The following is a 13,054-nucleotide window of genomic DNA, read 5'->3' on the forward strand; positions in this document are numbered from 1 at the left end:
CCTGTCAATCTTTCTTGACCCATCGTTGATCTGAGCCAAGTTTTCAATTTCTTCAATGCTGAAAAACTCCACTCAGAGCTCACCACACTTACAGGCATTACAAAGATCAAATATAGGGCCAAGTGAACATTCGGATTTATTGAAGACTAGCTGACCCGGCGAACTTCCTACCGCCCTATTATCAAAAATATCTGTTACCTTTTTATCTGAATTAAGTTAATTTATTTATTAAGTATTGCTGTTGGTATATTAATAAATCAAAATTATTCCAAAAACAAAGTGTTCTGCGACTTAATTTTGTACGTCTTATTGCCGGCATTTTCAGAAACAAACATTCAACTGAAAATAAAAAAACACTTTAGTACCTATTCTTTTGTAAAAGTATGAAACTGGTCTATCAAAACTTTCCAAAACTATATTAATTCGACTAACCTTGTTGAACAAACACTTCTGAAAAAAACACACACACTACAAATTATCCTGTGGATAACCAATGTGAAAAGTACACTAAGAAATGGTAAATGAATTATGTAGTAATTTTGTTCATTCATTTCTCCTAATTTTCTCACATGTATTACATTAAATTCACATTCGCATTCATCCATATGTCAACATACAATTTTTATTATTTCTCAAAGACTTGAACAACCACTAAACATCCATGCCCTTGCCGGGATTCGAACCCGGTACCTTAGCTTTGGCAGTCGGGAACCATCCCACTGCTGCCACCAAGGCAGGTATGTATTTTGTTATTATAACTCCGACCACAGACCAACTCCGCAAAGAGCAATGTAAACTCACTTCTTTGTTTTAATGTCAACTACGTGAATATTACTGCCAGTGACACATTATTGTATCAAAAAAGTTTGCAAAGAGCATGTAAACTCACTTCTTTGTTTTAATGTCAACTACGTGAATATTACTGCCAGTGACACATTATTTTATTAAAAAAGTGAAATGTTCTAGTTTCCTGTGCAACTTTGGTATTTTTTTCTTACATAAGAACCTTCTTCTAATAATAACCAATACAACAACAAAATAATTAGTGAAATCGGTCCAGCCATTCACGCGTGATGCCGTGACCAAGGGAAAAAGGGATTCATTTTTGTATATACAGGGTGTCCCATAAGTGGCACGTCACAGTGACACCGGAGGTAGGTCAGCTAAAGAGGGACCTAACCAGCCTAACATGACCCCAGTAAAAGTTGCATGGTTTTCGAGTTATTACCAAATTACGTTTTTTAGTGAATTTTTACCTTTTTTAACATTGTCAGGGTCAGAATTCTGCTGGAAAGCTCTCGAAGCTAATTTTTGTTGTTGTAATGGAATCTTAAATAGTTATTTAAGATGACATGAGTATGATTCTGTCAAAAAGTTATGTGGATTTCCGTAAATTAATGGATAAATCTTGATTTCAATTGCTAGCAAAACGAGAACTTCGACTTTGGACACCTGCTGTGAAAAAAAAATCCTTGAAACAAAACGAGCAAGTAACATCAAAAAATTGGGCATTTTAGACAGATTTAGAAATGGTACAATACACGAATCTTATGCCCATAAAACTAGGTATTTTCATCATTTTACCGATGCCCTACTTAACTAAGTTGAAACTAGGAACCCCGCTATCAGGTAATTTTGCCGCTTGCTATGACATTACATTTGATACCGGGCTTTGTTATTATTTGTTAAAGTCACAATAGGGAAAAAGATGGATTAGGGGAAGCGAAAAAGGAATATTATTGAAAAAAAAGGTAAATTAATTAAAAACAGACTTAACTTTCGATTATTTATTTAATTCTTAAATCTAACTTACAGTAAATGTTCAAACTGTTTCCCTCGGACTCTAATGCATAAATGACACCGTTTTATAAAATTACGATTCAATTTTCTTAAACTAATTTCCGATATGGTCCGGGCTGCGTCGAATAAGAAGCGAGGAAGAATTGAACGCGTATTCGACGCAGCCCGGACCATATCGAAAATTAGTTTAAGAAAATTGAATCGTAATTTTATAAAACGGTGTCATTTATGCATTAGAGTCCGAGGGAAACAGTTTGAACATTTACTGTAAGTTAGATTTAAGAATTAAATAAATAATCGAAAGTTAAGTCTGTTTTTAATTAATTTACCTTTTTTTTCAATAATATTCCTTTTTCGCTTCCCCTAATCCATCTTTTTCCCTATTGTGACTTTAACAAATAATAACAAAGCCCGGTATCAAATGTAATGTCATAGCAAGCGGCAAAATTACCTGATAGCGGGGTTCCTAGTTTCAACTTAGTTAAGTAGGGCATCGGTAAAATGATGAAAATACCTAGTTTTATGGGCATAAGATTCGTGTATTGTACCATTTCTAAATCTGTCTAAAATGCCCAATTTTTTGATGTTACTTGCTCGTTTTGTTTCAAGGATTTTTTTTTCACAGCAGGTGTCCAAAGTCGAAGTTCTCGTTTTGCTAGCAATTGAAATCAAGATTTATCCATTAATTTACGGAAATCCACATAACTTTTTGACAGAATCATACTCATGTCATCTTAAATAACTATTTAAGATTCCATTACAACAAAAAAAATAAGCTTCGAGAGCTTTCCAGCAGAATTCTGACCCTGACAATGTTAAAAAAGGTGAAAATTCACTAAAAAACGTAATTTGGTAATAACTCGAAAACCATGCAACTTTTACTGGGGTCATGTTAGGCTGGTTAGGTCCCTCTTTAGCTGACCTACCTCCGGTGTTACTGTGACGTGCCACTCATGGGACACCCTGTATAGATTATAACGGCGTGCAGAGAGTAACTTCAGAAAAACATCAGAATTCCTACTATTCGAAATTTTGACTTTGACTATAGATAAACCTGTTTTTGTTCCTTTCAGCAACTCTGACGCATTTTTTCTCACTTTTATATCATTGGTGATTGATCATCACCGTTCGAACCACTTAGCAGATATAGCAAAATACCTAGGCATTGTTTTGGATAAACATTTTAGATGGAAACATCTAATCAATAAAAAAGTGAATAAATTATAGACCCTGATAGCGAAATTTAAAAATCTTGTCAATAATAATAATCACAGTATTCTTTTAGATTTTTCTATTCTACACATTCCAAAAGTGAACTTTGAAGGTTTGATGTTCTTAGATGCTTGAAGTGGATCATGATTATTTGTAGGTCGATCTTGAAATTGAAATATAGATATGGAAAATTCTCAAAACCTAGAAAAAAGATATGATTTGATTGGTATATAAGAGTGAGATTTGCTGAAAAGTTGAATCATTTCAAAATATAGGTGAGTCCAAGTATCCATAATACTTTACTCTCATAACACTTCATTCACTTCAATTCTGAAGAACTTTATTATTTACCCAAAAAAATCAATCAATAAATTTAATCAATATCAATATTAAAATTTGGGTGTATTTCTAAAGGTGAAATGAAGATCATTATTGCCCTGCTAGCTTTTGGCCTTGTCTGCCAAGCCATTCCTCAGGAAGAAGCTCTCAAACAATGGCAGAATTTTCAGGTAAATATGTGAATAGAAATTAAACATTTCCATTTCACTTATAAATTTCAAGTAATTTCAAGTAACATTGAAACTTTTAAAACAATATTTTATGTATAAATTTGGTCTGAACTAAACGGTTTCCAATTTCTGAATTATTAATTGAGCAGAATTAAGATATCTAACTTCATATTATAAACTTCATCGAGAAACAAAAAATAGTAAGGATATAAAACTGATTTTTTGTCTCTTTCCCGGGAAGAATGGTTTTCACATTTTTTTAAATTGATATTTCAATTTGATAATACTCATTTATCTGTGAATAATTATAACGACATCCATTCTTTTTTTATTGAAGTGAATATATAATCAATTTAATATAATATTCATATTTTTTTAATTTTCATTCGTTTCGAAAGATTTTCCGGATATCTCTATGCTCATTCCGGAATATGATAGGTTATAGCATTATTGAAATATAAAAGTAAATTTCAATATTACTCACATCTTGCTTCATATGCATTTGCAGATAAATCTGACATGTTATAAACATATATGTTTCGTCTCACCAACATTTTATTGAACATCTTGTCTAAAATGTTTGTACTATGAAAGTTAATACATAAATTTTCATTCCTTATTTTCACAGGAAAAGTTTGGTAAATCCTACAGATCTCCAGTAGAACATCGTTACCGTTTCGGTTTGTTCAAGCAGAAACTTCAGGAAATCGAAGAACACAACAAATTGTATGAACAAAAAAAAGTGAGTTGGTACAAGGGTGTCACACCTTTTTCTGATTGGACTAGTGAGGAATTTACCAGCTACATTAATAAATACGAATATCAAGAGTATGACGGAGTCCAACAAACTTTCAAGAGTGAAAACCTCACCGAACCACCTCCTAGTGTAGATTGGAGAGATTATGGAGCTGTTAGCGAAGTAAAGAACCAAGGCCTCTGTGGATCATGTTGGTCCTTCAGCACAGTTAGTATTTTAAATTTTGTATTTGATGATAACTTGCATAGACTACCTGGTGAAATAGAATCTAAGTACAAAATTCAAATATTTCCATTTTTCAAATTATACTCTCAAACTTATAGGGAGCATATTATTCTCCATCTTCTTTTCTAAACCAGAAGTTAGTGGTAGCAAAACGGTCCGAAGAGCTTATTAACCAGCTTGTCTTTGTCATCATCCTTGTGTTCCTCGTGCAGTACACAGCGGCACAATATCTTTCCAAGTTAGCTTTTATAATCAGTTTTCTCACTTTATGAGATAATACACGGATTATATTTTTCTTGTATGTAAGAACTATTGATGATTCCCTGATATAACTTCTTTGGGATATTATAAATTTACTTGGGAACATGAGACTTGGTATTTTGAGTAAAGGTTTCGAGAATAATTCCGAATATGATATAATTTAACATACTTTAATTAGTTGGGAAGCCTCAAAACAAATGAAACTGATTATTCTCATTGCAGGCTGGAGCATTGGAAGGTGCGGCCAAGCTGTTCAAAGGTATGACTGTATCTTTGAGTGAACAGAATCTGGTGGACTGCGTAACCAAAGATTATCATTGCAACGGTTGCAATGGTGGCATTCTTGTTGGAGCTTACCAATATGTGCGATATCATGGAATTACCACTGAGGAAAACTACCCCTATACTGGAGTAGAAGGTGTTTGCAAAGGTACTAACCCTGTACTTTTTGCTACTGGCTTCGTTAGGGTAGAAACAGAAGCTGATCTCCTAAAAGCTGTAGGTTCCATTGGACCTGTTTCTGTTTCCATAACTGCTACGCAAAACTTGCAGGATTACAGTGGTGGTGTCTTAGAGGATAATTTATGCCATGGTATGATACCTAACCATGGGGTTCTGGTTATTGGTTACGGTTCAGAGAACGGTAAAGATTTCTGGATAATTAAGAATTCTTGGGGTCCAAACTGGGGAGAAGGAGGATACTGGAAAATGATTCGTGGAAAGAACTCTTGCAGTGTTGGATACTTTGGAAGCTACCCACTCGTTTAAATTGTACAAATTTTGATATAAGTATATATATATATATTTTTCTAGTTATGTTACAAATAAACTGAGATTTTTAAAAGATATTTTTTTATTTTAACTCAACAATTCCAGTGACATAAGAAAAGAATAACTGATAAAATAATAATATTAATGATGAAATGTTCAGCAGTGGCAGTCATTGTTTGAAAACACTCAATTTTAATAATAAAAAAGTATGGTTAGAACTTATCAGTTCATTGTCAGTAAGTATAGAAATATTAGGAATTCGAATTGTCTCGTGCTGTTGCACTAAAATTGTAGCAGAAAGTTATTACTTGATAGGTACCTTCTAAGGAACATCTCAAAATGTACGCTAACATACTGCACAGAATAATATGTCGATATCATATTCTTTTATGGTTATTTCAATGATAATATCTATTGACAATGAAGTTACAAGTGCATTTACAATTGTTTTTGGGGTGCTGAATCCGAATATGAGCCTTGGCTTCAAATTTTGCGACGGAACAATAATAAAAATACAAAAAAAATTGAAAAAAATATTTTTTGGCAGTTTTTTTAATATAACTTGGAAAATATCATTATTCGTGATTAACCTACTTGAAAAGGAAGAAAGTGAATAAAATTTTATACAAATTTTTTTATTGAGGGTTTTTTTGTATGATAAACCGTTTTTCTACAAAAATCCACTTTTTCCACTCCACAACATTTATATATTATTAATGAATGTATTCTACTGAATAATTCCTTTTTCCAAACAATCCAGATGGTTTCAGACTATAAAGTCATCATCAGTTTGCAAAAAAGCATTTTCAAAATCGCTTTTTGAATTTTGGATTATTTCTTTATATTGATTTCAAAAAATATATTGTGAAAATAATACCGTCGAAGTAATTATACAATGAATTAATCAAATTCAAATATATGCGCGAAACTACCAAAAAATGAGGTTTTTTGGATTTTTTCAATGTCCCGTCAAAAAATTTTGGGGGATAACTTTAAAATTAGGATCAGCACTCCAAAAAACATATTGAATCAAACAAATTTAAACTACCCCAAAACTTTTGAGCACAAATTCACTGTATGGACTAGTATTTACATACATTCATAACTTCAACTCACTTAGTCAGTCAGATGTGTTTTCAATGGAATAATAGGTTTTTTTTGGTATTCTACTTGAATTGTCTATGGCTCTGATGATGATATCCATAAGAATTTTTTCATGAGGCTTGAATTGATTGGATTGGATTAATATAAACCCGATCAAATTAGCTATCAGGGAAATATTGTGTATTTTTCTTTCCGATATTCTTATTGGATTACTTATAATAATTATGATGACGCAGTCAACTGAAATTTTGGAGAAAGCTTAATATCGCTCATTTACATATATTTACTTGCAAGATCTCAAATTGGTCGAATCAGGCTGAAATATTAGATTTTCGTTTTTAAAATTCCTCTTGAATTGCATATGGTTCTGGTTGGGCTGAAAACAATAAATTTTTGACCGAAGCTTGAAATAGTTATTCGAAACGTCTAAAAAGAAATGAAATAAATAGGAATAATGAAGACAATATTAAAAAATATCTAGCGGTGGGAGTTGAATCCGTTGAAATTTGTTCAGAAATCTTCAATTTCAAATATCCATAACTCCGAAATTGTAAGAGCTGGATTCCGCAGTTTTTTTAATTGAGTGCTTGAATTTTTTCTTAAAAGTTCATGGATCGTGTTCACGAACTAGGATGTTCAATGTCGTTCAAAAAAAAAAGAATGTTGTAGTCACTTTCTCTCTAGTTTCTGGACATCTTTTTGTTCGATGCTATAAGATTCTACCCTTTCCCAAACGTAAACTGTAAATATTTCAAGTGTGATATATTTTTAACATTGAACCCTTCCAAACGTTTTTTAATGGAAATAAAAAACACGAATTCGAAAAATCATTTCTCAAAAACTTGGCAATTGATTATCATTAAATGGTATGAATTATTTCAATGAAATATTGATATGATTATTTTTTCATACGAGCTCAAATATTGCAGGAAATAAAAAACCAAATCGTTGAATTGAGAAGTTTTTCTTCTCAAATTCAAGTTTGTTAGTTGTATAGGATTAAAAGTGAAATGGTCAACTGTTTTCCCAATTTTTTTTTAATATTTAAAAATTTTTTAGATTAAAGATGACTCTCTGAATGTTCCCATATGAAATGTAGGTGAAATTGTACATAAGTGAAATATTTTTATTGATATGAATTTACATGTGAACTTGAACTTCGGAAGAACTCATTGAATCAATGGAAAAATATTGCAGTAAACAAGACGAAATGCTAATATAATTAATCATTATTAATGTTACGTACTCCAACAAAAAGATTTAAAAAAAGATATGTCGAAAATCACTTCATTGCACTCCAAAAAATCTTGATTGAGGAATATTGAATGTTTTGCATTATCTTCAGGGCACTGATAATAATCAAGAGATATGAACAAAAAATCTGAATTACGTTCAAGGATTGAGATGATGATAGAAGTTTGATCTGTATATAAAGGAAAAAAAATCAGTGAAATTAAACAGTGTTATTATTAATCTACAGGTAAGTGCAAAGAACATAATAGAAAAATTGAATAGAACTTATTCTAATTACTATCCTTTCATTTTGTAATTAACAATTGTTTCGCTGCACAGTAGCTTCTTCAGATTTTGCATATTTTGGATACCTAAACTTAACTTTAATTGTTATTCACATAATATATTCGATTTTCAAGACCAATATAATTAATATATTAGGCGACGTAGATGATTTATCTTTTTATTGATATCCATCATGAATCAAAGGATATTAAAATGAAAAAATTTTGATTTTCACTATAAATAGTACTTCATTTTCACTTAGAGTACAACCAGTCTCAACCTATCACTACTTGAATATGACTTTATATATGCAACTTTTTCAAAATGGTTCACTTCGTCAACATTGCAACAATTTATTAATTATATTCCGATCATATATACTTTTTCATATTATTTTATTCTTTTAGACTTTGGTTTTTCCTTTCGAATATTTTTTTGAACACCATCCCATATATAACAGACCTTTCAAAACAATTCAATTTTATTCCTTAAATGAATAAACATGTAAATTCACGGTTTTATTTTGTTGTCTTATTTTCAGAAAATGAAATTCGCACTGTGCTTTTTAGCTGTAATTATTGGCTGTCAAGCCATTTCTGATGGGGAAGCACTCAGTAAATGGCAGAACTATCAGGTGAGTAGCTAAAACGAAAATATTTCTATTTATAGAAAAATAATCCGCATAAATTCTATATTCTAGGAAGAATTCGGCAAATCCTATAGGTCTTTGGTTGAACACCGTCATCGTTTCGCTTTATTCAAACAGAAACTTCAGGAAATCGAAGAACACAACAAACTGTATGCTGAAGGGAAAGTAACTTGGTACAAAGGTGTTACACCTTTCTCTGACTGGACCAGTGAAGAATTCAACAACTACATTAACAAATACAAATATGAAGAATTTGTTGGAGAAGAACAGATCTTCAAAAGTGAAAATCTAAGTGCTCCACTTAGTATGGACTGGAGGCAAAGAGGAGCTGTCAGCGAAGTTAAAAATCAAGGAACATGTGGATCTTGCTGGACCTTCAGTTCTGTAAGCAGTAACAATTCTTAATTTATTATGTAGAAATAAGTTGTTCGTTGCTATATTATAAACAGTATTTAATCCTAGTAACCACTTGCTCTATCCTTATATTTGTTGAATCCCTAGCCGATAGATAGAACTCATCAGCCTCAACTACTTAAGTTATCTATCTAATTCATCTGTATAATTTCAGACTGGAGCTCTGGAAGGAGCAGCTAGAATGAAGACAGGCGCAGTATTGTCCTTGAGTGAGCAAAATTTGTTGGACTGTTCTAGAGAATCATACAATAATTTCGGCTGCAGTGGTGGTAATGTTATTGGAGCTTTCCAATATGTCCAAGAGAACGGAATTACCACAGAAGACAACTACCCCTATACTGGAGTTCAAGGGCCTTGTAAAGCATCGTCACCAGTAATGAAGGCCACTGGATTCGTGAGGGTACCTCAAAATGAAAATGACCTCCTCAACGCAGTTGGAAGTATTGGACCAGTATCAATCGCCATAGTTTCTACTCAAAACTTGCAAGATTACAGTGGAGGCATCATGAACGATTCGACATGTGCTGGTCAAAATATCAACCACGGTGTATTAGCTGTTGGTTATGGCTCAGCAAACGGCGTAGATTACTGGATTATAAAGAATTCTTGGGGTCCAAAATGGGGAGAACAAGGTTATTGGAGAATGATCCGTGGAGTTAATTCATGCGGTATTACTCTTCAAGCAAGATACCCTCTAGTTTTATGATGACTAATTGTTTAATTTTTGAGAATAAATTATTTTTTGTATTTTCTGTTTTTTTATTCCATACATTTTGAGGTAATGAGGCTAGTTCTTTATAGCTCCTTTTTTTGGAAGTGAAGTTATTTTCATACTTCGTTTGGTATTGTTTCATTTACATTAAAAAAAAAATCATTCAATTCAGATATAATAAGATACTCATAATATAATTCCTCAATATTAATTATTAGTTTTCTGATAATCCTATCATGACAATCTCCAAAAATTTTCTGAATGGTTCAAATGTTTGAATAGCTGACTATTATGATATTATTTTTAATTTATGTAGTTTTTCGTCTGAAATATCATCATTTATAAAACATATTGATAGTTATTCCAATGTTAATCTGAATATAATCCGAATGCCCTCTTGGTATTGACTCTCCTGAAAGATACAAAATTTGAATTTTAGTATATCTTCGTTATTTCTTGATGTAGTCTGAAAGACAAAATCAGTTTTTTCCATACCTTTTAGTTTGGTTCAGGGAAAATGAACAGTTTGAACAGGTCTTCTGGATACCCTGGGAACTGCTTGCAACTATTACTACATAGAGCAAATTCGGGAAATATATATTTCATTTACTTTTACAATTTTTTTGTATAATTTTTGAAGCAGTAAGGTTTTATATTTCTTGAACAATTTCTATAAAAATGATATCAAAAGAACGGAGCACAAGTCGAATGAACTCGAATTGTTTTGATGACGAAAGAAAGTGGTTTTGCGGAAAATGATTTCAATTAATTTCGTCTTCGATATCAATTTGTCTTATTTGAAACTATTATCAACCAATATGCATGGTTCAATTTCAATTTACATTTTAAGCGCTCGTTCTGCATACCTATCTCCCTACCCATAATTTTTTCAGGATGTCAGTAATTTTCGAATTTTGAGTCGTAAATGATCTCAAACGATAAGGTTCACCTCACTGATAGTGAATCCTTTTTATATTCGATTCTGTCAATCTGGTCGTCCATATACATGCTAACTCTCGAACTTGTCGTAACAGTGAAAAAATAAATTAGGAATAATTGATTTTTCCTACTAATTACTCAAACACACTCAAGTCTTCTTCATGTCCTCCATCGAAACAGTTAAACGAAATTAATTTTACTGATTTCGCCTAGAGACACTACGATTTAAACTTAAACCAATCTAATAGGTACTCAAATGTCTTCTTGCTCTTCATGACACTCCAGTAACAGTTCAAGACTATTTCAAAGCAGACCAGCACAAATGTGAATATTTACACTTATCTCACAGAAGGCAAGACCTTTAGTAACATTGTTGGTTGTTTGGACAATGATCACTTCAACTTTCTACAGCTCATGTCACTATGACGTGTTGAAATTGAATGTGGTAAATCGCTCACCATACTTTTACGCCTATATCTTCTCGGTGAATCACAACTGAAGTATTATTTTCATCTTCTTGAATTTGAGCACAAATTGACTGGACTAGTATACTGGGTGTCCCAAGTTATCGTATATATCTAGCTTATTTGACAAGATAATAAAAAATAAAAAATTTCTTTTATTACATCAAAGTACCTTCCCAATGATGTATCCAAAAAAGGTTCGTACATTTGACAGCCCTTATTTTTCAATTTCAACTAGCACCCCCTGTATATTGTCAGTGAAAATTGCGTGTCATTCTATTTGGAATACAACGATAGCACATTCTTGGTATTTTTTTATAATAAAAACAGAAACATTAATGTTTTGTGAAGTAAAGTGCAAGCAGAATACCTACTATGCAATTCTAGAACCGAAGAAATATTTAAAGCAAGTGTATTGTTATTAAAAACATCGGTTTTTAAAAACAAAAAAATTATCTACTTCTCATATGTAAAGTTTGAAGAAACTTGGTTGGAGGCATTTCATTTAAATGTAAAAATTCTAACTGCGCTTCAGACTAAGTGGCCTAACATCGAGGTAAACTGGGATAAAAATATGTTGCCTTCCTTAAATTGATTCCATAAATAACGTTTTACCATACTATGTTCGTTATGAGTATGCATCTTTTCTTTTGTGTATGCATTTATACATTATGTAGATTTTATAACACGAGTTTGTTAAAAATATGACGCTGACTATTATGTTATGTTAAGGATAATTAAGAAGTCACAAAATATTAATGATTTTGTTGTTATTACTGAAAAAATACCAAGTATGTGCTATCGTTCCATTCCAAATTGAATGACACGCAATTTTCACTGACAATATACAGGGGGTGCTAGTTGAAAATGAAAATGAGGGGTAGCTACCATAGGGCTGTCAAATGTAAGAACCTTTTTTATATTTTTTATAGATCATTGGAAAGGTATTTTGATGTTATTCAAAGCTATTTTTTATGTTTTCATTACACTGTCAAAATAGCTAGATATTGCCTGTATACAGGGCCGTCGCTAGGGGATAGGCAGGGAAGGCGGTCGGCTAGGGCGGCAAAATTCAACGGCGGCATTTCAAGTTTGATCAAAAATTACATCTGTAGAAATTCAAAGTACCAAATGAGATTTAATTCAATCAGCAACAAAAGTAAGGAATACTGAAAAAATTGATTAACATTAAAAACCATCAAAGGTCCACATTGTACAGGGTGGGCAAATTTCGATGTTTTAGCACTACAACTTTTAAACCAGAGGAGATAGACAAAATCTGATACCCACTTCTCGGTCTCTTTTTTTGAGAAACTAACAAGGGTAGTATTCATTTTTGGCCCCCTTCTTTTGTTTCCGAGTTATAAGCGAAAATTGGAAAAATGGCGATAACAAAAAACATCTATATCTACGCTAATACTGATGATACAGCTCTGAAATAAAAACATTATACAGGCACTTTTTACGTGGAATCCAGTGGCGTGCTCGTCTTTTCAAAAGGGTTTTTAATTGCGAAGCTATGACCCAAAGTTATGTTTTTTCAAATGGAAACACTAGATTTCTGTGCCATTTTTTGAAAGCTCAATTTTTCCCATCTTTGCATGGTGAATATCTGTGAAATCTATTCGAATTCGAAATAATTGTTTATTCGCATCATCCGGTTGTTAATCATAAATATCAAAGAAAAAGAAATGAAATGTTCGAGCGTTATATGTAGTC

At 32.1% G+C, this 13,054-nt stretch overlaps 1 protein-coding gene across 1 annotated transcript; it reads left to right on the plus strand.

Moving 5' to 3' along the window:
• Positions 1-3,351: 3,351 nt before the first annotated feature.
• On the plus strand, positions 3,352-9,967 carry LOC123672211. Its single transcript, XM_045606226.1, has 6 exons — positions 3,352-3,521; positions 4,150-4,485; positions 4,987-5,526; positions 8,699-8,791; positions 8,858-9,190; positions 9,375-9,967. The coding sequence occupies exons 1-6, from the start codon at positions 3,432-3,434 to the stop codon at positions 9,924-9,926; spliced, it is 1,944 nt and encodes a 647-aa protein (XP_045462182.1). The 5' UTR covers positions 3,352-3,431; the 3' UTR covers positions 9,927-9,967.
• The last annotated feature ends 3,087 nt before the right edge of the window (positions 9,968-13,054 follow it).

Source organism: Harmonia axyridis, chromosome 2 (genome assembly GCF_914767665.1).
Source record: "Harmonia axyridis chromosome 2, icHarAxyr1.1, whole genome shotgun sequence".
NCBI lineage: Eukaryota > Metazoa > Arthropoda > Insecta > Coleoptera > Coccinellidae > Harmonia > Harmonia axyridis.